At 36.8% G+C, this 26,519-nt stretch overlaps 1 protein-coding gene and 1 pseudogene across 1 annotated transcript; one reads left to right on the plus strand and one right to left on the minus strand.

Annotated features, from left to right (window-relative positions):
* The first annotated feature begins 1,136 nt into the window (after positions 1–1,136).
* LOC132169112 (potassium transporter 5-like) lies at positions 1,137–12,874 on the plus strand (annotated as a pseudogene).
* A 2,320-nt stretch (positions 12,875–15,194) lies between these two features.
* Positions 15,195–16,898, minus strand: LOC132171514 (cytochrome P450 71A1-like). Its single transcript, XM_059582843.1, has 2 exons — positions 15,925–16,898; positions 15,195–15,837 (listed from the first exon to the last, which is right to left on the minus strand). Exons 1-2 carry the CDS (start codon positions 16,858–16,860, stop codon positions 15,223–15,225), a joined length of 1,551 nt encoding a protein of 516 aa, XP_059438826.1. The 5' UTR covers positions 16,861–16,898; the 3' UTR covers positions 15,195–15,222.
* Between the last annotated feature and the right edge of the window lie 9,621 nt (positions 16,899–26,519).

Consider the following 26,519-nt stretch of genomic DNA (forward strand, 5'->3'; position numbering starts at 1 on the left):
ATTGAGCCGTTGCTTTCATTGGTTGCATTTATAGATGACTTCCACTTTCACATGCTTAGGGGTGCTAGTGGTTTGTTTGGATTAGGTTAATCTGCCTAAGTTTGTTTTTAGCTTGGTGTCTATCGTGTAAGCTTTTTTTGCTTTAATGGATGTCGGTTTGTTACCAAAAAAAAAAAACATTTAAAATATAATCAAATATTTTTATATAATTTAATATGTCAATTAGATCACTTTCTTTTATTTGTAAAATTTTGTTTAAAACTTTTTTTTTAATTACTTATTAGATATAGAATGACTTATCACTTGATTAACATAAAATTGTAAGACTTAAAAGAAAAAAAAAAAGGTTTGAGAACATGGAAAGCTATAAAGTGCAATTTATAGTGGAATACAATGTGAAAAAAGAAAATTGGATGTTGAAAACTCGCTGACATTGTAATTTTATCTGTAATGCACAATGCAAACAATTGAAGTTTTATGTACTTTAAAAACTTTTCACTTTATAAAAATTTTTGTAGGTCGAGACTTTCCATGAATTTTAATAATGAATTTCAATCCATAATTATGTACTATACCATAATTAGGGTCTTTAATTAATTAGATACTATCTATTAACTTTTACTATATTAGAACCTTAAATAATTTTCTAGAAAAAAATCTTTATTGTACAATTATTAATTAATTGAGGCCTTAATTAGACACTATTAATTATTAACGTTTTACCATATTAGAGCCTTACAATATTTTTTTAGAAAGAATCTCTACTTTACAATTATTAATTGAGGCCTTAATTATATGAGCATGTATGCTATAGTTTAATCAACGGTCAAAATTGAATTTTTCAAAATCTCTTTTCATTTTCTCTCTCCTATTAAATGCTTATAAAAGTAAGTCAACTTTAAAATTCAATCTTGACCGTTGATTTAACTACAATATACATGCTGTTATTAAAGTAACAGCATGTAAGCCAAATTCTAATTATATACTATTTATTGTATAATTATTAGTTGGTGCCTTATTTAATTGGGTTGGCAAATACATGTTGCTATATATATATAATATCCCTCGGGCCTCGGACATAAAAGATCTCTCTCTCGCTCTTTCTTTCCTCCTTGACTTCTGGGATTGTTATAGATATGTCTGATGATGTGGTAGAAGCCATCAGTGAAGTAAATGGAGAAGTTTCTCAAGAGCTCCAAGAGAAGAAACTTTCATGGAAAAAGCTGCCTCGATATGACTCTTTGGGCATTGAGTCTGCAACTTTCCTGGTTCTGAAAACGGCCATGCCTCAAAGGTCTGCCACATCCGACTCTTCCCCACAAAATCCCATCCCACATGAAAACTGTTTGGTGGCCATTGTTGATCAAACTGTTTGGCTCAATTAGCAATGTTTCTTTCTTGCATGGCAAGGGAGTAATAGCTAGATACATGTATATGTATTGTAGATTATTTCATTATTAATGTTTGAAATTTATTTAAGCTTTTCTTTTTCTGTTTTTTAGGGTGTAAAATGGTCAGTGATCTTGCAGCTCGCATTACAAAGTATTGGAGTGGTGTATGGGGACATTGGTACCTCACCACTGTACGTATATTCTGAAAGAAAGCAATTACTTCTATATGCTTGGTACGAGCATGGTAGATGGGATTAGAAGCTAAAGTAATAGCTTCTATGTTATCACACCAGAGTACATGAGGATTATGGAGAGAAACTTGCAATTCTTTTAGTAGCATTCGAAGCCATGAGAGTTCAGCAGCTGTAATGGCCATCGCACGATATTCAGCCTCGGTGCTAGATCTCGAGACAACAAGCTATTTCTTGGCATGCCAAGATACTAAGTTGGAGCCAAAGAAAACACAATACCCTGTAGTGGATCTGCGATCAAGAGGATCCTCTACCCAGTCAGAGTCACAGTATGCCTGAAGTTGAAGAGGACCTGAAGTGAAGTGAAGGCTATGATCTGGTGTGCCTTTGAAATACCTTAGAACTCTTTTAGCAGCCTTCATATGTTCTGTAGTTGGACAATGGAGAAATTGACACAATTGATTGACAGTGTAGGCTATGTCAGCTCTTGTGAGTGTGCAGTATTGTAGAGCTCCAATGATATGACGATAGGTTGTGGGATTTGGTAGAGTATCACCATCAAGCTTGGTGAGCTTCTTGCCTGAAGTGCAGGGTGCGGCATAGGGCTTTGCTCCAAGCATTTGCACACGATCAAGTAAATCAATAATGTATTTACTTTGATTTAGATGCAAGCCAGTTTTGTCACGAAGGACATGGATGCCTAGGAAGTATGAAAGGTAGCCAAGATCTTTCAGCTTAAATTCCATTTGAAGGCCGTGGATGAGAGTCTCCATGATAGATGAATCTGTACCTGTTACTATGATATCATCAAAATATATCAGTATGTACATATGAACAGAGCCTTGATGAAGCATAAAAAGAGAGGTATCTACTAAGGATCCAACAAAACCAAGATGGAGAAGAGCTTGTGACAATCTATAAAACCAAGCTCGTGGGGCTTGCTTTAGACCATAGAGGGCATTTTTGAGCTTACAAACATGATCTGGAAAAGCTGCATCAACAAAACCAGTAGGCTGCTCCATGAGGACTTATTCATTCAAGTAACCATGAAGGAAGGTATTAGAGACATCCAATTGCTTGAGGGGCCAATTGTAGTGGATTGCTAAGGATAGTAGGATCCGTATAGTGGCTGGTTTTATAACTGGACTAAAGGTTTCAGTGTAGTCAATACCATCTCTTTGTTGGAAACCCATAGCCACTAGTCTTGCCTTGTATCTTTCAATAGTGCCATTTGATTTTTCCTTTAGCCAAAAAATCCACTTATTCTTGATGATGTTTCGATGTGAAGGTCTAGGGCAGAGAGACCAAGTACCATTGTCAACTAAAGCTTGAAGTTCACTTTCCATTGCAGCAAACCATTTAGGGTTAGAAACAGCCTGAGCAAATGTGGTAGGGATAGAAGGCAAGGGTGTAGCATGAAAGGATTTTGGTGGATGCTTGGTTGATTTTAATGATAGGAATAGCTGATAGTTGGGAAAAGACTTAGGTTTAGAGTTTCCAGTCATAGATCTTGTGACAATATGAGGAGAGGCTGGTTCAGTAGGTGCAGGCAAAAGCTGAAGTAAGGATTGATCTAGGTGGGGGATAGGATTAGGGGTAGGTGGTAGTAATTCGGCAGTAGGGGTAGTCAAGGGAGTGTTTAGAATAGGTACTTGTGCTGGGGAAGGCAAGGTGATTGGGGGTGAGGTCTGAACAGTATTAGAGTCAGAATTATTCATAGAGTAAAAATGAGAATGATCAAGAACAATACCTGTAAGGAAAGGATCTGATCCGTTAGGGGATGAAGATGCTATTCTATTCTGTGCAGGGAACACCAATTCATCAAAAATAACATGTCTAGAGACATATACACGATTGGAGATGGGATCAAGGCACTTGTAACCCTTTTGGTGGTGGGTACAGCATCCAAAGAAGATGCATTGTTTGCTTCTGAATTCCAATTTGTGTTTGGCATAGGGTCTTAAGAGAGGATAACAAGCACAACCAAAAGTTTTTAAAAAGGTGTAGTTTGGCTCCTTATTGTAGAGTTTGGTGAAAGGACTTGAATTTTGGAGAGTAAGGGTAGGCAATCTATTGACGAGATACACGGCAGTATTAACAGCTTCAACCCAGTATTTAGAAGAAATGTGGGATTGGGCTAGGAGACTAAGACCAGATTCAATGATATGCCTATGTTTTCTTTCTGAAACTCCATTTTGTTGAGATGTATGTGGACATGTGACTCGATGAAGAACACCATGTGTTGACAGAAATTTAGTAAAGTTATGAGAGGTGTATTCACCACCCCCATCTGTTTGAAGTTGTTTAATTTTAAGGGAAAATAAATTTTCTATCAAGCACTTGAATTTAACAAAGGTTTCAAAAACATCTGATTTGAGTTTTAGAGGAAATAGCCATGTGTATCTAGAGAAATCATCAATAAAGATAACATAACATTTGCTTCTATTGATTGAAGATAAATGAGAAATCCATACATCACTATGAATAAGCTCCAATGGAGCAGTGGTAATATGACTTGACTCAATAAAGGGTAACTTTTTGCTCTTTCCTAATTGACATGAAACACAAATAGATTGACTCGACTTAACTGAAGACACAGGAAGGTAGTAGTTGTGAAGCAGATGCTGCAAGATTTGATGACTTGGATGCCCTAAGCGGTTGTGCCAATCTGAAGAAGACACCCTAATCCCAATTTGTGCAGTAAATGCTCTGATTTTATTTTTGGTGAAGTGTTGTAGCCTTAATGGGTAGAGACCATCTTTACTTGCCCCTTGTAGGAGGATCTTCCCTGTGAAGTTGTCCTTAATCAAGAAATAGGTATCAGTTAGTTTAAAATGGCAATTATTGTCATGACAAAATTTATTTATTGAAAGTAAATTTGTTGTAGCATCAGGACAATGTAAGATATTTTCAAGATGTAGGAGTTGATTTGAGTGAAGAAAAGAGGAAGAGCCAGTGTGGGAGATACCAAGTCCACTACCATTACCTACTGCTACTGTCTCATTACCCTGATATGGTTGCTGCAGAGTTAGATTTTCCAAGTCATTAGTGATGTGAGTATTGGCTCCACTGCCAGCAAGCCATTGATCTTCATCTAGTAGATCGTTGGATTGGGAAACCATTGCAGCAAGTTCAGATGGTGGATGTCTTCCTTGGAATGAATAATCCATGCGATGAAAGCAGTCCAATGCTTGATGATTGGAGCGGCCACATATCTGACAAAGAGGTTTGTTCGATGAGAGGATGCCAGGTTGAGAATTTCTCCTTGGAGTGTAGTTATTTCTCCTTGGAGTGTAGTTCTTGGGAGAATTGCTTCTTGGAGTGTAGTTGCTAGTGCTTCCAGTAATAGTTTTTCCTTGGGAGAAAGCAGGAGTTTGGAGTATACCAGGAGATCCATTGAAAGTCTTCTTTGAGGGATAGGAATTTCTGTTATTGGAGAAAAGTTTCCTTTGGTTGTTGAATCTCTGTTTGTAAACTAGCTTCTGAGTAGTCATGGCAAAGGATTGTGGTTCATCAATGGCAGCCTGATGTTCAATGAGTTGCTCGTGTCCAAGTAATTCAGACTGAAATTCTTCAAGAGACATAGTGGTATTCTTTGTTATCATGGAGTAGGTCATGACAAAAGAATTGTAGGTGGAGCTTAATCCACCAATGATGTAGGATACAAGGTCATCATCGGTGATGGGGCTGCCGGCGATAGCTAGCTGGTCAGCCAAGGATTTTGCACTTCGAATAAAGGTAACACATGGATTATTACCTTGTCTGAGAGTTTGAAGTTGGCGTCTCAATTGAGTGACGTGAGACCTTGATGGAGAAGCATAACGAGTGGCAAGGGTTTTCCATACCTGATTGGAGGTTTTACACCCATAAATAGTAGGCACAAGTGGAGCAATTAAGGTTGCAATGAACCAACTGAGAATACATTGGTCTTTCTTTTCCCAGAGAATATATTCTGGATTTGGGACATCATGAGTAGTTTTGTCCGGAGAAGATGGAATAAGCTTTGGTGGGCATGGCTCAGAGCCATCAACAATGCCCATCAAGCCGTTAGTTTTGAGGATGGGCTTAAATTGAAATACCCATCCAAGATAGTTGCTGCCATCGAGCTTGGATTGACAGAGATGCGCAATGTTTGGCATTGTAAAGGATAGAGCGGCGTCGCTGGATTGCGTCATGAATGCAGTATCAAGGACACGGCAAGGAGATGCGGCTATGATTTGGTGCGGCAAGGAGAAGAACAGCAATGAGGCTGTAATTTGGTGCAGCAAGAAGAAAGAAAGTAGGTGCGGCAATCTGGTGCAGTGCGGCAATGTTGGTGCAGTACAGCAGGTGCGGCAAGAGAAAAGGTGATCTGAGGGCAGCAAGAAGAGCTGCGAATTTGCCTGGAGAAGAAGCTGATTCCGTTGAAGAAGGCCCAAAAATTTGAGAGGGTCAAGGATCTTATTGAGAGGGGTATGAACCGTAAGGCTCTGATACCATAAAAGAAAGCAAAGAAAATTGCTTTTGGCGGAATGAAGTCTCAGCTTCGTTCTCATTGTATATATAGGCAAAGAGTTACAATTGTAATCAAGTTTGACAAACCCAAACTTGATACAAACTAGGAGACCTAATTTAATACAAATAAGTAAAACAAATACAACTAGAACACTAAAGAGAAGAGATAAGAACAACTATAAGGATAATACTAAAAGATAAGAACAACTAAAAAACAGACTCTATTGGTTCCTTAACATATTCCAGCACTTTCCCCAATGGTATCAACCACAAAGACGACATCCTGGGTGTACTTTCTTTGATCTTCTATACCCTCACCTTAATTCCTCTCCTCAAGTATGTCTTGGTTGTCTTGCGCACCAATGATAATGGCGAGGGTATGATCCTTAATTTCCTACTTTCAAATCTTTCTATTTTATAATTCTTTTTTTTAAAAAAAAAAAAAATCAGAAAATGTTTTTCCCAATTTTCTATGCATGTTTGGCGTAGGCAGAAAATACAAGTGATCAGTGAAAATTGATTTTCAAGTCAACAGAAAATTTAACATTATGACTTACAATATCTCTAAAGAGGCCTAAGCCATTTTCTAGAACTAATAATATCCATCTTTCCTTGTTGTAATTAACCTCTTCGACCCTTCAAACTCCTAAAAATTGCTTTGTTTCATTGAGATTTTGCTGGCTTGTAAGCCTTGACTTTGTTGCATGCCTTGTCTCCTTGCTTTTTTGCGAGGCAAGCGGCTGTTGTTTCTTCTTGTTTTGATAATTTAATCTATTACCATTTATCAATATATATATATATTATTTTATATGTAAGCAAAAGGTTAATAAAATTTTCAAATGCATTATAACCTTCATTTTATGGTATAAGCCTTTTATTAAGTCACCACTTGTCCTACAGGATAAAAGTTTAAATTATAGGTGAGATTTAACACATGAAATATTTGTTTGAAATGAGGGTGAATGATTGAGACAAAATTCAAACTTAGGACAATTAGCAGTACTTATCCCAAAAGTTAATTAATTAAGGTGATAGAATTTAATCAAATATTTTAACAACCTTAACATAATTGGAATGGATCTCAGGAGGAACTTTTGCCATATACTCTCTCATATGCCGGTATGCAAATGTGAGTTTGATCCCAAATCAACAGGTTGAGGAATGTGACGTATCAAATTACAAGCTGGAGGTTCAAAACAATCGTCTGCGGAGGGCAACGTGGCTCAAGTCAAAGCTAGAGAAGAGCAAGTTTGCCAAGGTTCTCCTATTGTTAGCCTCAATGCTTGGAACTTCGATGGTGATTGGAGATGGTGTTCTTACACCTTGCGTTTCAGGTTAATTTACACATTAATTCACCTTTCATTTCTTCTTCATTTCATGTTAATTAATTCCTTCTATCTCTTTATTTGAATCTTAAATACAATTACATTTCTTCTCTCTTCCAATGTTTGTGATGGCAGTTCTATCAGCTGTTGGAGGGATCAAGGAAAAAGCCCCATCAGCGATGACAGAAGGTACCCCCCCCATTCATGCATGCATGCGGGACATTATGATACACTCCTAGCTAGCTATATATATAAACACTAAAAAAAAACAGAATATTAGTAACGTATATACTATTCATTAATATCTGCCACGTCACCATTTAGTGACGTGACAGTTAATGACACATTACTAAAATATTTAGTAACGTGTCATATATAACACGTTACCAATTGGTAACGTGCCATAATGGAACGTTACCAATTGGTAATGTGTCATTATAGCACGTTACCAAGTAATAACGTGTCATTATGACACGTAATTAATTGGCAACGTGTCATAATGGCACGTTACCAAAATGGTAACGTCTCAATGAGACACGTTACCAATTTGGTAACGTGTCCAAATTAATAGCACATTACAATAGGGCATTGGGAACCTGCGACTAGCTGGTTTCCAATATTTTTTCTCCCCCTTTTCTTTCTTTCTTCCCTCCTATTTTTTTCCTACCTCCCCCCCGCACAGGCCTTCTTCTCTTTTTCTCTCTATCTTTTCCTTTCTCTTCTTCGAAGAAGAGGGAATTTCCTCTCCGGCATTAGCCTCTCACAGTACTCTCTCTCTCTCTCTCTCTCAGGCAGGTCTGGCCTCTCTCCGTCCATCTCCTCAGGTATATATATTCCTCATTATATATATAGCTTGTGTTTTGCATTAATATATTGGGGTTTAATATATATAGCTTGTCTTTCTATTGTTAGAAAAAATGGCTAGGTCGAAACAAGCCAAAGAAGAGGCTGAAGAGGAGATAGCTGAATATCAGGCATAAATGGAGCTCGAGTTCTAGAGGAAAGTTGCAGATGTTTGTATATGTTGTTTAAACTGATTCAAGACAGTCTGAGTTCTATGATATTATTTGATGGTTTATTAAATCTGATTCCATGATATTATTTGAAAAAAAAAAAAAAAAATCAGATTCCGTGATATCAACTGTGCTGGGTACAGATTTTTGAAAATCAGATTCCATAATATTATTTGAAAAAAAAAAATTCTGGAAAAAAAATTTCAAATTTTTGTCAAGAATTTTTTTTTTTTAATAATTTTTTAAACTTTAGTAACGTGTCAATCTGACACGTTACTAAAAGTTTAGTAACGCGTTAGAAACTGACACGTTACCATTTAGTAACGTGTCAGAAATTGACACGTTACTAAATCCCTAGTAGTTACGACCAATTTAGAAACGCCCCAGACACGTTACTAATTACACGTTACTAACCTTTAGTAACGTGTCAATAGCCTTGACACGTCACTAACGGTCCGTTACCAAAAAATTGAATTTTAGTAATGAAAACTAAAACTAAAACAAAAGACAACAATGAAAACAAAAACAAAAAATTATAGAACATATAGTAATTGTCATACATATTTAAATACATAAATTATGTGCATGCATCTTAATCTTACGTTTACAAAAGGGGCAGAATCACCCTTTGGCTTGGGGGGCCAGCCTCCCAAGCCATAGGTCGCCCCAATTTTTTTAAATATATCTTTAAAAATAAACTTTTTCCTTTCAAGAAAATTTTTATTTTATTTTTTTTATTTTATTTAATTCTATTTTTTTTTATTTTGTTCCCCAAACTAAATGTTCTAATCCGCCCCTAGTTTACTATACATTAAATATATTTTAACTGGCCGCTAGGAGTGTACAAGACGTTAAGGTCAGATTAAATTAATGGAGCCGTCTCTTCTCTCTAGCCACCAAAGAGAAAAGCGAAATCCTTTAGTCACATAGGGGAGGAGGGTTGGCCGTTTGGCTGCCTCCCTCCTCCCCTGGCCTAGTCCTCCTCGCTCCGATGCTAGTTATTTACCTGATGCCCTAACCTCAGTGCCTCCTCTCTTCCCCTTTCTTGCCGCTCCTTTCCCCCTCTGTTTTTCCCCATTTTTCCTCCTTCCCTACCGTTTTTCTTCCCCTGCCTTCATTTTCTACAGCAGGCTCCTTGGCCTTGTTTTGGCTGTTTGTGGATTCAAATTTTGTCAGTGGTCGTCGCCGACTTGTGTTGCCACTTCTTTGCCCGCTATTAGGGTTTTCTTTCATGTGTCTCCACTGCGTCGGGCTCCCACGCCCCTTACGCGGCGGTTTCGGGCCTGCACGGGTCCGTCTTCCTTCCGGCTACCATCTTCCCACTTTGTGCTCATTTTCCTTGTTTTTTTTTCCTATTTTGGTGGTTCCTTGTTGTTTTTTCCCTTTTTTCTTGTTTGTAGTTATTTTTAGGTCTTGCTTTGCCGATCTTCTCTGTGCCTGTTCGCCGCCCACCGTCCACTGTTGGGCCTTTCGACGAGTCCCCACCGCAATGAGCTTCCAATGCCCCTTTGGTTTTCGGTTCCTGGGGTGTGCGTGATCGGAGTGTGCCGTTTCTTTTCTTGTTTTATTTTCTTGTTTTGTTGCTTCTTTAAGATGTATTTGTGTTTTAGCGTATGTTTTTCCCTGTATGGTTTAATTTCCCAGTTTTGTTAGGCTTGCAATAAGGCTCTTTCCTCTCTCACTCGATCTATGTCGCCTTCGGGTTAATTAGTTTTGGTCCAGACCTTTAAGTCGTAGATGTAATCATTATCTTGGCCTTCGGGTCGTGGAGGAAGAGTTTCGTCATGAGAGTCTTTCCACTCTCAGGGTCGAGGAATAATTGATATCCATGCATTTGGTTGAGTCTGTCTGTCACAGATCTAGTACAAAATCTGATTTTAGTCATGGGTTAGCGGATTGGTCTCGAATCTTGTACTAAACCTAGTAATCTTGTAACTTTATGTTATGGTTGCTTTAGAGCTTTACTCTGTGATGTAAGAGCGTTATGCTCGTGGTATTATTGAATGAAATGTTATGTTTTTTTCAAAAAAAAAAAAAAAAGATTAAATTAATGAGAATTATTCTGCTGTGAATTCAATTCAACATCATGCATGTGGAGATTGAACAATATAAATTTGTTCTATACAGACAGGATTGTTTGGATATCAGCAGCGATATTGGTGCTTCTGTTCATGGCTCAGAGATTTGGAACTGACAAAGTAGGATACAGTTTTGCTCCAATAATTTGCATTTGGTTTGCACTCATTGGTGGCATTGGCCTTTACAATTTCATGAAATTTGACCCAAATGTTTATAAAGCCATAAACCGAAAGTACATCGTAGATTACTTTAGAAGGAACTAAAAAGATGCTTGGATTTCCCTTGGTGGCGTTGTCCTCGCCATAACAGGTTGCGGCCATTTCTTCCTCTTTTCTCTTTTTCTCTTTTTCTCAATTCTTCCCCATAATAACCTGTAAACATATATATGCACGCAGGGATTGAGGCATTATTTGCTGATCTTGGCCACTTCATGGTTCGGTCAATCCAGATAAGCATGTGCTGTGTGGCTTATCCGGCTCTCTTATTGGCCTACATTGGACAAGCTTCCTTCCTTCGCAGCAACATGGATCTTGTCTCAGATACATTTTCAAGTCCACGCGCGCCAGGTTACTAATACATCTCATCTCTCTCTTTCTATATATTAATCATTTAATTTATATTCTGACACTCCCCTTAATAGATGAGGCCAAATACGTAAAATATTTAATTAATATAAAAAGTGAATGATGGAGATAGGGTACTTTCAAACTCATGACATTGGTCTAATACCATGTCAGCCCACTAGTACTTTTCCCAAAATCTTGAGCTTATACAAAATAGTTAATTTATTAATTTAATTTATATACTAAGACTTCTTCTCGTGTGAGCTCAAACTCTCCGTTAATAAATGAGGTCTAACATGTAGAATATTTAATTGGAATGAGGGGTTGAATTGATAGAGATCAATCGATAAGGTTCGAACTTAAGATCTTTGCTATGATATCATGTCAAATAACAACTTATAATGCACTTGTTTAAGCAGTTATCTATGATGCATGCAGGATCTTTATTTTGGCCAATGTTTGTGGTGGCCGTATTGGCATCAATCATAGCAAGTCAAGCCATGATTTCACGGACTTTCTCAATAATCCAACAGTCCCTCTTATTAGGGTGTTTCCCTCGGGTGAAAGTAGTGCACACATCAGCTAAGTATGAAGGACAAGTTTATGTACCCGAAGTGAATAACCTTCTTATGCTGGCTTGTGTTGCAGTCACTTTGAGTTTTAGGACAACTACTAAGATCGGCAATGCATATGGTAATCTATAATTTAAATATGAATTATGCATACACAAGTTTTGTTTAATCTAAAAAAATGCATGAATTATTATTAAGAGCTTTCTTTCCTTTCAATTCCCTTGTGTTTTCAAAGATTCAAATGTAGCATATAAAAAATATAACTTGGAAACTAATAATGAGTTGTTTATTGCATACAGGGATAGCGGTGGTTTTTGTAATGACTCTCACGTCAACCTTCCTAGTATTAGTGATGATAATGATATGGAAATCCCACATACTTCTCATTATTTCCTACATTCTCATTATCGGCATTGTAGAGCTTCTCTATCTAAGTTCAACCCTCTACAAACCAAGGAGGATATCTTCCCCTAGCCTTTGCAGCAATCCTAATGGCTGTCATGTTCGTTTGGAACTATGTGTTTCAGAGAAAGTACTATTATGAGCTTGAGCACAAAATCTCTCCAGATAAGCTCAAAGAGATAACAGCTGACACAAGCTTTTGTCGAATACCTGGGCTAGCCATGTTCTACTCCAAGCTTGTTCAAGGCATCCCACCAATTTTCAAGCACTATGTGGAAAACGTGCCTGCATTGCACTCAGTCCTTTGATTGTCTCCGTTAAATCACTCCCCATAAGCAAGGTTCTGGTGGAAGAGCGTTTCCTTTTCCGTCAAGTAGAGCCCAAAGAGCTTAATGTGTTTCGTTTTGTTGTGAGATACGGATACACAGATGTGCATAACGAGCAAGAGTCGTTTTAGAAGATATTGATTGAAATGCTCAAGAACTTTGTTAGAGATGATTTTTTGTTTTTCCAGAGAATGTTGGATAACAATGGTGAGAAGGATAGAGAAATGGTTGATGATGGATTGGTAAATGGCCGGGAGAATGAAAATAAGGATGTGGAAAATAAGCAACAAGAGGCAGTTGAGAAAGAAATTGAGGCAATGGATAAGACATGGCATGCAGGTATTGTTCACTTATTTGGTGAGACTGAGGTTGTCGCTAGCAGAGAATCTGGTATAGGCAAGATAATTGTTATAGATTATGCTTACAATTTCTTGAAGAGAAATTTGAGACAGAGTGACGAAGTGTTTGATATTCCTCACAAGCGTTTGCTGAAAGTGGGGATGACTTATGAGCTCTAAAGCATAAAATGAGGGTGGGTATGGCGTTGATGAAGATGGTGGAGTCAAAAAATTATTATTGTAGGGCCGTCAAGATCTCAAGAAGAACATGAACTAAAGGGCGTCCTGTGTAGAAACAATCATTAGAAACAAAAAGTGTGTAAAAAAGAACGGTCATGTTTTTTTTTTTTTATTCGCATGTTTTGCATGTGTGTCTTTATTGTATCAACATTAGTATTTGACAACTTAAAAAAAAATGTTAGTGTTTGATGTGTAATAGAGAGATTCAAAGATACTTATATAGTTATATAATGTCTTTGTCACTGTGCTATTGTGTATGTACAACATATAAGTGACTTTTTTTTTTGCTTGTCTCATTGTGTTTGTTTTTAGATTTGTGTGGGAGAAAAGGAGTACTACCAATGGAAGCCTAATAGCCTATCATTTGCAACGTATCGATCGTAGTTTCATAAAATAAAAATAATAATAATAACCAATATAGATTGTAATTTGGGAGATCTGTCATACATTTTCACTGCTTTTTAATGTTTCAATTACCCTAGGCCAAACGGGGTGGCCGAGCCACCCCTAACAGCGTTGTGGTGGTTTTGGCCACTCCCATTTTGCAAGTTAGAGGGTGATTCAGCCACCCCCAAATCAGTCAGGAGTGGCTTGAGCTACTTTCTTTCAATTTTATTTTTTTTTATTATTTTTTTTTTTAATTAGGTATATAGACACATGTTCATTTTTTTAATGTGCGTACGTGGATTATGCTTACAATTTCTTGAAGAGAAATTTGAGACCGAGTGACAAAGTGTTTGATATTCCTTGCAAGCATATGCTGAAAGTGGGGATGGCGTATGAGCTAGCTCTAAAGCATAAAGTGAAGTTGGTCAGGTATGTCGTTGATGAAGATGGTGGAACCAGAAAATTATTATTGTAAGGCAGTCAAGATCTCAAGAAGAACATGAATTAAAGGGCGTCCAATGTAGAAACGATCATTAGAAACAAAAAGTGTGTACAAAAAGAACGATCCTATTTATGCTCGTATTTTCTATGTTTTTTTTTTTTTTTTTTTTTAAGCTTGTTGTGCATGTGTGTCGTTATTGTATCAACATTAGTATTTGACAACTTAAAAAAAAAAATGTTAGTGTTTGATGTGTAGCACAGAGAGTCAAATATGCTTATATAGTTCTATATTGTCTTTGTCACTGTGTGCATGTTATTGTTATTGTGTATGTACAAATTAGTGACATTTTTTAATTTTTTTTTTTAGCGTGTCTCATTGTGTTTGTTTGTAGATTTGTATGGGAGACAGAGAGTACGTAAAGCCAATGGAAAAGCCTTAGGGGTGGTTTCAGCCACCCCCATTTTCCAAGTTGGGGGTGGTTTGGCCACCCCCAAATCAGTCATGGGTGGCTCGAGCCACCTTCTTTTAATTTTTATTTTTAATTTTTTAATGTTTGAATAATTTTAGTTTTAATTTTTTTTTATTTTTTATTTTTAATTAGGTATATGAACACGTGTTGATCTTTTAAGGGTACTGGCATGAATTTTCATCAATTTTTTTACGAAAGTTAGACGGAGTGTCATCTCCGTTTTTAGCTATTATCGACGTATCATGTGTGACGCAAAATAAAATCAAGGAGAAAAAAAATAAAGTAATTAAATCACATGGGTTAAAGGTATTTGACTCTTATATCAAAATATCTTACGTACTAATTGGAATTTTAGGCACTATCCTTAACAACTTTTCACTTGCCCCCAATTCCAATATTTATGCAGGCATCCAACGCCCATTCTTAGTAAGACTTCACAAGTACTCTATTACGGAAAGGTATCAGTGAAAGGGTTGTCAATATCTTGGCCAGTGGAGTTTTAGCTACGACTAGAAGTTTATATGAATATTGAAAATTTTAGGAAGTAAAGAATGACCATGTGTAAGGTGGAACTATAATTAAAGAAACTATTCGGCCTAAGAGAAAGATAATAGCAAAGTACCGGGCTAGGATAAATGCCACACACTGAAGTTACGGTTACATGATGGTGTGGCCATCACTATGTTTACCATTCTAAGTTCACCTTACTAGTTTATCAACTCACCAGGGTGCACCCACGGCCACGAGTGTTACTAGATCCTCAGAGGTTGGAGGCACAACCCAATGTAGACGGGGCATAATAACCTGCGATGTCATAAATAACAAGCGAAAATAGAACCTATTTATGTCAATTTTGATAAAAGAAGGAAGATTTATTATTAAGGTAGAAGTCGCCTTCCCTTCATTCATTTCAAACAGAAACAACAACAAATGCTAAAACACACCAAGTGCAAGAAGAAAAGTAACATCATCAGCACACTAATGCATAGATCAAGGAGAGTGCAGTGTTGGTACAAGAAGAAGAGGAATTTTCTTTGACACGGTGAGCCCATTAACTTCACTCATGTCCAAGTCTTTCCCTTGTGCACTACCACTAGGCAAATTCCAATCAAACCAATATAAGATGTTGGCAATCACATATTCAATTGAAGTAACACCGAATGTCAGTCCTGGACATCTCCTTCTCCCACCTCCAAATGGGATGAATTCAAACTCTTGCCTATTGAAATCAACCGTCGTGTCATTGAATCTCTCCGGGAGGAACTCTTCTGGCCTCTCCCATACAGTTGGGTCCCTTTGGATTGCCCATATATTGACAAATACTCTTGTTTTTTCTGGAATATCATAACCTTCAAATTTGACACTTGCTAATGTTTCTCGAGGTACCGAGAGAGGAGCTGCTGGATGTAGTCTTAGAGTTTCTTTGAGGATACACTTCAAGTAATCCATTTGGTTGATGTCATTCACATCTATCTTTGATTTCTTTCCCACCACCCTTCTCACCTCTTCTTGTGCTCTCTTCATAATATTTGGATGTTTTATGAGCTCCGCCATTAACCATTCCAAAGTTGTTGAAGTAGTATCAGTTCCTCCCACAAACATGTCCTGAAATTATGGAAACACAAAACTTTAGACATGGGTTTGTGTGTGTGTGAGAGAGAGAGAGAGAGAGAGAGAGAGAGAGAGAGAGACCAGAAGGATTGCTTTGAGGTTGCCTTGAGCGAGCACAGCATCAAGCATGTCGTTCTTTTGAAGTTTGAGGAGAATATCAACTAAGTCTTTCCTCTCATCATCGTCAGTTTTAAATGTTCTGTGTTCTTCGATCACTTGATCAAATAAAGCATCTAATTCTCTGAAAGTGGCTTTCAAACTCGGGATAAATCCCGTAAGAACATCAATCCATCCCAAGAAAGGGAAAAAATCTCCCAAGCAGAATGCTCCAAGGTGCATCATTATCCTTCTTGATAGATGTTCGAATGTACTCTTACCTTCTTCTTCTTCAAACGTTTTTCCAAGCACACATCTTGTGACTATGTTGTTGGAGGTTGCCATGAACATCCCACTTAGATTAACAGAAGCCCCTTTGCTACACGCCTCACGTATCTTTTTCATCAATACTTCAATTTCTTCTTCCCTTACATATTGGAAGGATTGCACTCTTTTGAGGCTCAAAAGTTCTAACACACAAATTCTCCTAGCTTGTCTCCAATACTCACCATAAGGTGAGAATGCCACATCTGTGCATCCATAGAGTAAGGCATTGGCAGCGGTAATTTTTGGCCGGTTTGAGAAAATGACATCATGTGTCTTCAACATTTCTCTTGCCATATCTCCAGACGACACCACAAGAGTTGGAGTATTGCCCAAGTTTAAGAACATTAGAGGGCCGTACTTGTTTGAAAGGGCTTGAAGAGAGCGGTGTGGGAGTGTGCCAAGCTGGTGAAGGTTGCCTAGGATTGGTAGCTTTGGTGGGGAAGGAGGTAAATTGGGTTTCCCACTTCTAATACGCTTGAAAGCATAAAGAAAAGAGACGAGGAAAAGAAGAGAAAGGAGGGGATTAATGAAGGGTATTTTGTGTAGCTCTTGCCATGAATATTGTTGCAGCAAATACATTGATAGTAGAGCCATTTCCTAGATCTCTCAAGTGTTAAGCACAATGCTTAACTTACAACCCATCCCTTCACTTATATATAGACGCTTTTCAAGTTGCGATCTTTTTACATAATGATAAACTAATAAATTTTTAAACCAACCAATGGATTAATTGACGTGTATTAGTGCATAAGATCAAACGGAATCTAGGTATCTCTTGCTTGTGCATTTGTAAATGTAGAAAACTGCGGTCACTTTTACTCAGATAAACATATTTAAAACAAAAGTGTTACACATTCATTTCTTGTTCCTTTTTTGTCTATCTCTTTAGCAAATTCACCATTAAACATGTGAGACCTATATGTGATTTCACATATTCAATGATAGATTTATTCATATTTTATACGGAGATGGAGAAGAGATGGGCTGCATTTCCTCCTGAATTTTCTGCCTGCAAGACAATTCTTAGCAGAGGCATAAGGGACAAATACATGGACCTACAAATTCTTTCATTGGAGTGAGACATCCCGACCTTTACACTCAATCCAAGCAGTTTAGTCCAAACTCAACTACAATCAATGAGAAATTTCTAGCATAAAACCAAGTCTACAAACTTCTATTAATTAAAAAATAAGAATCCTATCTTCACATGTTCTCGCCAATTATTGTCTTAATTTCCCACTTGAATTGACATCCAACACAGCAAGTTTACAAAAGCTTTACACCAATTTAAAGCTTTTCCGACGTATTGCCGGTGCAAATTGTGCAACCTCACTGATTCATAAGAAACTTGGGCACCACAAAACTCTCTTTGGTAGCCCTTATTGAAATAACGATGAGAGTGGAAGCAATATAGAGAAAGAATACAAAGAATTTATGGATAGTTCGGTGTTACACACCTACGTTCATTACTCGAAATATTTCTAAGGGATGCATTGTGTTCATTAACTTATTTTGTTTACAATACAAATGTCCTTATTTATATAGGGTTTGGCATAAATACAAATATAGTAATCAAATTTTCTTAATTTGATTACAATCAATCCATAAATAAAGAATATTTCAATATCAATTAAATATAAAATATACAAAAAATATTATATATTTTCTATATATTCTAAGGGCCTAACAGGTAATAATTCTTGGTGCCACTGGCAACAGTTAATAACAGTACTGGTGCACATTGTCAACCACGTGTGATGAGTGTGGAGTTTAGCTATGACTTAAAAATAAAATAAAATAAAATAAAAAATAAAAAATTAGTTAAGCCATGAGTTGGTACACCTTCTTATACAATTTTTTGTGCGCCCTACCGCGGCCCCATGCCCGTACTTGAAAACGTCTTATGAAAGAATAGAAAAAACTATAAATTAAAAAAAAAAAAAAAAAAAAAAAAAGAGTCAATAGAGGAATTTATTGAATTTAAATAATTGTTGACTTTTGTGTCCTATGATGAGAGTTTTGTGAATAGAATATTTCAATATTTGATTACAATTAATCCATAAATAAAGAATATTTCAATATCAATTAAATATAAAATATACAAAAAAATATTATATATATTCTATATATTCCAAGGGCCTAATAGGTAATAATTCTTGGTGGCACTAGCAACAGTTAATAACAGTAGTGGTGCACATTGTCAACCATGTGTGATGACTGATGAGTGCGGAGTTTAGCTATGAGTTAAAAATAAAAAAGAATAAAATTAGTCAAACCATGAGTTGGAACACCTTATTCAATTTTTTGTGCGCCCTACCGCGGCCCCATGCCCATGAAATACTTGAAAACGTGTTATAAAAGAATAGAAAAAACTAAAAAAAATAATAATAATAAAAATAAAAAGTCAATAGAGGAATTTATTGAATTTAAATAATTGTTGATTTCCTGTCCTATGATGTGAGTTTTGTGGGTAGAATTAAACCAACATTAAACAACAACAAAATAGTTATAAAATGCTACATGCATGTCATAGCTAGATTTAGTTATAAACCTATTTTATATATTAAATTTTGGTTCCTTTTCAACCTACTTACTTTTTATTAAAATTTGTTTACATCTATTAAATGTACGTTTATGCACGCAACTATGAAACTGTTAGAAAGTTTTGGTCTATTTAAAAATTTTAGTCACTCTAAGATCAATTAAAATGTTAATTTTTTTTTTTGTTTGAGAGGTAATTAATATTATTATTTTTAATACAGTATTTAACAATTTTTTTCTCTTTTAGTGTTGACACTTATTATTGTTATTGAAATATTTCAGTTTATGGAAGTTCATTTAACTTAACTATTCCTCTTCCAATTCTTGGCTTCTTTTCAAACACCACAGAACAAAATAGTTTTTAACCATACTCAAACCTTAATTATAACCATATCTACTAGCAAACAAATTATTTTAATTTATCTATTTGTTAATTTATATTTATTTGTTTCTTTATAACACGTAACCGGCCTATTAATAATGAGATACCAAAGAAGTATTATTTAATTTAGATTTCTAGTATCTTTTGGTAGCGAGTTTGAAAGAAAGAAATCTCAACAATAATGCCGTTCTTAGTCAATAAAAAATCGTATCACTGCCACCTGGCCAACTCTCTTTGAATGGGTTATCCTCTAGGATTATTAAACATAAACCAACATAAGTACCCTACAAACAAACAAAAAATGAAACATTTGATATTTTTGTCGTTTAATAGACAAAAATCAAACGGAAAAGACAAAGGCGACAAGATCGTTGTAAATTTGTAATGCTCTGGGTGGTTTATCCGTGAACTTAGCACAAATCGGCTTACATGATCGAGATTGTATTTGAGAAGTAGAGTTTTTAAGTTAAAAAAGAATTTTTTTAACAAAAATTTCATTTTTAAGCTTTGTATTTTCGCTACTTTTAAGCTTTTTGGACCCTTAAAGCGTTTTTAATATTTTTTACCAAACATATGTTTTTTTTTTTTCAAACGAACTTTTTGAGTGTTAAGCGTACTTTTAGGCTCCTCAAATGCACACTCAAATTGGCCCTAAATTCTATCTTGATGCTCCATTTAAAGTGTTACACATTCATTTTTTATTCATCTTTGTTCATCTCTTTTGTAAATTTATTATTAAATCCGTAAGACCTATATGTGGTTTTACATATTTAATGATGAATTTGTTCATCTCTTATACGAATAGGGGCGAAAAATGAATGCCAAACATTTTTCTATTTAAAAAGTAGGAAAGAAATCTTGACATTTAGGTAGTCTGGCACTATATATGCATGGCTGGCGTCACGTACGGGTAGAATTTAATTTCCTCCTGATTTTTCTGCCTGCAAGACCAATTCTACAAATACATGGACCTACAAATTCTTTCATTGGAGTGAGACATCCCGACCTTTACCCTCAATCCAAAGCAGTTTCTTGCAAACTCAACTACAATAACTACAAACTTCTAGCATACGTCCAAGTCGATCTACACACTTGTATTAAAAAGATAAGAATCCTATCGATCGTCACATGTTCTCGCCAATTATTGTCTTAATTATTTCCCACTTGTTGCCATCCAACACATGCAGCAAGTTTACAAAGACTTTACACCAATTTAGAGCTTTTTCCGACTTATTGCCAGCGCATACGTGTAACCTCACTGATTCATAAGAAACTTGGGCACCACAAAACTCTCTTTGTTGATAATGGCTCAAATTGTCAACAAGTGTGAAGATAATTGCTGGAAAATATCAATATTGAAGTTGATGGGCTCAAGTCATATTTATCTATAAGAGGATAAGGTTAGTTTTAAAAGGAGTCTAAGAACAACTGAAATTTGATTTTTTGGAGAAAACTTGTGTGGATAAACATGTGGGTTGCAATGCTTATCTTCATCATGAAAAGACTTTGTATTCATGATGGTTTCGTTTTTCCAGTAGCAATTAGATTAGAATTGTTTCTCCTCCTTTTTCGTGATTAAGCCTCTATAAAAGGACATGCAATCCTTGGTTAAGGGGGGATCCGGAAAATCCAAATTGGTGAGAGTATTTTGTGGCATTTACAAAATGTAGAGCGTTTTTCTTTACCGGGTATTTGAGAGGGACAGTTGAGTGGGGTGTAGAAGGGGTTAAGGGCTTGGGTTTGGGATATTAAACTTGAGCCGGTTCAGGCTTGCACTATTATACTCAATATTTTTCAATAGTAAAGAAGGAGACCGGATCACGCCCCGTGGACGTAGGCATATTGCCGAACCACGTAAACTTTGTGTACGTGTGTGATTGATGTGTGTTCTCGTGTGTTTTCTTTCCAAACTTATCTTTCGCATAAAGGGCTGGTGAGAAATTGGTAACCAATTAATTATCAATTTTCCCAACAATTGGTATCAGAGCCAGGTTGCGGATTTCTACTGGTTAAGAAGAAATGCAGTCCTTGAAGTTTGGGATTGAAAGGTTCGACGGAAGAATGAACTTTGGCTTGTGGCAAATACAAGTCAAGGACATCCAATCTGGGCTACACAAAACGTTGAGAGGAGCAGGTTTGGCAAATTGCTCCAAAAACGCTAATATTATTTCTCTCGTTACAGAGAGAGATGATGATGTTCTTTGATAAGGGCATGTACATCCCCTGGCATGACCGCTAAAAATGTCAGGATAATGGATGTGTTCTATTAGCGGGTCCACATTTGCATACGAGACATTGATTTGGTTTTTTTTTATGTCGGGTATATGGTGGAAAAGGGTGTCGATGGCTGATGAACTTCCGGGGAACCAAACATGGAAGTTGCACCATATTTTTCAGCAGGGCTTTCGACATGTGCCAAAAAAAAAAAAAAAAAATTCTTGGAATGGTATAATTCTAAGTGCATGTGCTCTTTATGGTGGAGCATGATAATTCTTGTAGAATTATTACTGTTGGTGTAAACAGTGTTTTGTACGACATCCCAGGGCGTGGGGATGGGCATCGGTCAAAATGCGGACCTGAGGTCTCAGGTGGAGGTTGCCAAATTTTCGCCAAGGTGGAGATTGTTGATAATGGCTCAAATTGTCAACAAGTGTGAAGATAATTGCTGGAAAATATTAATATTGAAGTTGGTGGACTCAAGTCATATTTATCTATAAGAAGATAAAGTTAGTTTTAAAAGGAGTCCAAGAACAACTGGAATTTGATTTTTTGGAGAAAACGTGTGTGGATAAACATGTGGGTTGCAATGCTTCTCTTCATCATGAAAAGACTTTGTATTTATGATGGTTTCGTTTTTCCAGTAGCAATTAGATTAAAATTGTTTCTCCTCCTTTTTCGTGATTAAGCCTCTATAAAAGGACATGCAGTCCACGGTTAAGGGGGGATCCGGAAAATCCAAATTAGTGAAAGTACTTTGTGGCATTTACAAAATGTAGAGCGTTTTTCTTTACCGGGTATTTGAGAGGGACAGTTGAGTGGGGTGTACAAGGGGTTAAGGGCTTGGGTTTGGGATATTAAACTTGAGCCGGTTCAGGCTTGCACTATTATACTCAATATTTTTCAATAGTAAAGAAGGAGACCGGATCACGCCCCGTGGACGTAGGCATATTGCCGAACCACGTAAACTTTGTGTACGTGTGTGATTGATGTGTGTTCTCGTGTGTTTTCTTTCCAAACTTGTCTTTCGCATAAAGGGCTGGTGAGAAATTGGTAACCAATTAATTATCAATTTTCCCAACAATTGGTATCAGAGCCAGGTTGCGGATTTCTACTGGTTAAGAAGAAATGCAGTCCTTGAAGTTTGGGATTGAAAGGTTCGACGGAAGAATGAACTTTGGCTTGTGGCAAATACAAGTCAAGGACATCCAATCTGGGCTACACAAAACGTTGAGAGGAGCAGGTTTGGCAAATTGCTCCAAAAACGCTAATATTATTTCTCTCGTTACAGAGAGAGATGATGATGTTCTTTGATAAGGGCATGTACATCCCCTGGCATGACCGCTAAAAATGTCAGGATAATGGATGTGTTCTATTAGCGGGTCCACATTTGCATACGAGACATTGATTTGGTTTTTTTTTATGTCGGGTATATGGTGGAAAAGGGTGTCGATGGCTGATGAACTTCCGGGGAACCAAACATGGAAGTTGCACCATATTTTTCAGCAGGGCTTTCGACATGTGCCAAAAAAAAAAAAAAAAAAATTCTTGGAATGGTATAATTCTAAGTGCATGTGCTCTTTATGGTGGAGCATGATAATTCTTGTAGAATTATTACTGTTGGTGTAAACAGTGTTTTGTACGACATCCCAAGGCGTGGGGATGGGCATCGGTCAAAATGCGGACCTGAGGTCTCAGGTGGAGGTTGCCAAATTTTCGCCAAGGTGGAGATTGTTGATAATGGCTCAAATTGTCAACAAGTGTGAAGATAATTGCTGGAAAATATTAATATTGAAGTTGGTGGACTCAAGTCATATTTATCTATAAGAAGATAAAGTTAGTTTTAAAAGGAGTCCAAGAACAACTGGAATTTGATTTTTTGGAGAAAACGTGTGTGGATAAACATGTGGGTTGCAATGCTTCTCTTCATCATGAAAAGACTTTGTATTTATGATGGTTTCGTTTTTCCAGTAGCAATTAGATTAAAATTGTTTCTCCTCCTTTTTCGTGATTAAGCCTCTATAAAAGGACATGCAGTCCTCGGTTAAGGGGGGATCCGGAAAATCCAAATTGGTGAAAGTACTTTGTGGCATTTACAAAATGTAGAGCGTTTTTCTTTACCGGGTATTTGAGAGGGACAGTTGAGTGAGGTGTACAAGGGGTTAAGGGCTTGGGTTTGGGATATTAAACTTGAGCGGTTCAGGCTTGTACTATTATACTCAATATTTCTCAATAGTAAAGAAGGAGATCGGATCACGCCCCGTGGACGTAGGCATATTGCCGAACCACGTAAACTTTGTGTACGTGTGTGATTGGTGTGTGTTCTCGTGTGTTTTCTTTCCAAACTTGTCTTTCGCATAAAAGGCTGGTGGGAAATTGGTAACCAATTAATTATCAATTTTCCCAACACTCTTTACTAGCCCTAATGGGTGATAATTCTTGGTGACCTCCACTAGCAACGGGTAATAACAGTACTGCTCCAAGCCTTCAATAGCACATGGGTTGAGACTAGGGCATGTGCAACTCCATATATGCCACCTCCCAACAGTACGATCACATATTTTTACCCATGAGCTGAATCCACGTACAAACGGAGGCTGGCTTGGTTTGTCAGCTAGCAGCCAACATCTTCACATGTCCATGCACATTGTCATGTTAGAGTATATATGTATATATCATGGAGTTCAAGAATAATAGTCATAGTTTAAGACTATAACTAACTTACAGCTGAAGAATATTATTGAGTCACACTTAAATGCTATTACTGAGTTATACGTGAATAGTTACCGACTATCACCCAGCTAACCTAGCTAGAATAGAAGTCTATTTGTATTTAACATGATTCTCCTATAAATATATAGGAGCAAGTTATATTGTAAATATCACTCAGAAAAATAAAAGCTTTCTGTGTCACTATCTTATTATTCCACTCTATTATTTGCCCATTATTAGTTTCTTTCATGTCAACCATAAAAAAAAAAAAAAAAACAAACAAAAACAAAAACAAAAACAAAAACAAAAAGAAAAAACAAAAAATTAAAATATAATAATAATAATAATAATAATAATAATAAATTAGGTTTTTTTTTTGTTACGAATAATAAAGGCGAAAGTCTACATATACCCCCACAAACTACCATCTAATTGACAATATCCCTCCTAAACTTTCAATTGTGACAATGTTCTCCCAAATTATCAAAATATTGTTAATGTTCCCTCAATGACGAAACTTAATTATCATACAAATCTACCGACAAACAAATTATTTTAATTTATCTATTTGTTTTCCAGGCCTGGTTGATTTATATTTCTTTATTTTTTTTATTTGGTTTGGATATTAATAACACACGTGACCTATTAATAATAAGATACCAAAGAAATCTTATTTAATTTAGATTTCTAATATATTTTGGTAGCGATAGCGAGTTTGAAAGAAAGAAATCTCAACAATAATGCCATAATTCTTTTTTTTTTTTTTTTTATGAGTACATTGCAAGAAACCAAACAACAAAACAACAAACTACAAGAGACAAACAGAAAGGGGAAGGTCCTTCCCACTAGCTAGAGAGGAAGAAGGGAAAGGATAAGAGGAAAAGAGAATGCTACCAGAGTGAGATCTGGCTGCGGCCCAACGTGCCACTGAATGGGCACAGAAGTTTGCACTTCTATTAATTTTCCTAGCTTCCCAGGAGAAAACAATAGGAATAGTTTCTAAGGAGCCGATAATAATTGGAGAGACCCTCCAATCAAAAACAGAATTTGGATGTTGGAGAGATTGAAATTGTGGCTTATATGAAGTCGAGTGTCGGGGCCCGCTGTGCACATGGAACAATGGCAAAACAGGCTGTGATTTTGTCATGGAAAAACTAGATCGTGTGGTTGCAAATGCTGCATGGCATGACCGGTTTCCTAACGTGGAAGTCTCGTTAGACGTTGCTGTTTTTTCTGATCACATGCCTTTGTTAATAAATCTTGCAAGCAGAAATATGAAGATTAGGAGGGGAAGAGGATTCAGGTTTGAGGCTTCATGGGCAAAAAATAAAGCATGCAAAGAGGTTATAAAAAAAAAATCTAGAGGATCAAAGCGGTGGAGCATGGGACCTGGAAGTCAGTGGATAAGAAGTTGAAAGATAGCAAAAGGGGATTAAAGGAGTGGCAACGTGTGAACGGAAGAAATACGGGCCAGCAAATAAAGCAATTGTCCGAACAACTAGTTGCATGCCAGACAATTCACAATGGGGTGGATACGGCCCTCTTTCAAAAGCTGAATTTGGAATTGAAAAATAAACAGAATGAGGAGGACCTTTATTGGCGGCAGAGAGCAAAGGAGGATTGGATGAGGTATGGGATAAAAATACTCGGTATTTTCATGCATGTGCAAATCAAAAGAAAAAAGCCAACGTAATTACAGGGGTTACTGATGAGAGGGGGCAGAGATGGGAGACTAATGATCTTATTGGGGAAGCCTTTGTGCATTATTTTCAAAATTTATTTACAACAGGTGGGCCTAGAAGTATGGAGAATGTCTTGGGGGCAATTGGTCAAAGGGTAAACAACACGATGAATGAAATGTTGTGCAAAAAATTCACAATCGAAGAAGTGGGGATAGCTCTAAATCAAATGGCTCCGTTGAAAGCCCCTGGCCCGGATGGTTTTTCAGCTTGTTTTTTCCAAAAAAAATTGGGCGTCCATTGGCGAGGAGGTTAGCCATGTTGTACTTAATATTTTGAATACGGGTTGCATGAATAAAGAGCTTAATTTAACATATATTGCTTTAATTCCCAAATGTAAAAACCCCACTAGTGTCACTGAATATCGCCCCATTAGCTTGTGCAATGTGCTTTACAAATTAATTTCGAAGACCATGGCTAATAGATTAAAATTGGTGCTCCCCGAAATTATTTCACCGAACCAAAGTGCTTTTATTCCTGGTCGGTTAATTTCTGATAATATACTAGCTGCCTATGAGACCCTTCATACTATGCAATCGAGACTGTGGGGAAAAGCGGGTCATATGGCGGTGAAACTCGATATGAGAAAAGCCTATGACAGGGTGGAATGGGATTTTTTAGAAGCAATGATGGACCGGATGGGTTTTGACAGATGGTGGATT

This window comes from Corylus avellana, chromosome ca2 (assembly GCF_901000735.1).
Source record: "Corylus avellana chromosome ca2, CavTom2PMs-1.0".
NCBI classification, from domain to species: Eukaryota; Viridiplantae; Streptophyta; class Magnoliopsida; order Fagales; family Betulaceae; genus Corylus; species Corylus avellana.

Coding starts and splice junctions, on each gene's coding strand:
- LOC132171514 (XM_059582843.1), bottom strand. CDS start 16,860: ATGGCTCTACTATCAATGTATTTGCTGCAACAATATTCATGGCAAGAG. Junction 15,838..15,924: donor ACCTCAAAGCAATCCTTCTG/GTCTCTCTCTCT, acceptor CCATAATTTCAG/GACATGTTTGTGGGAGGAAC.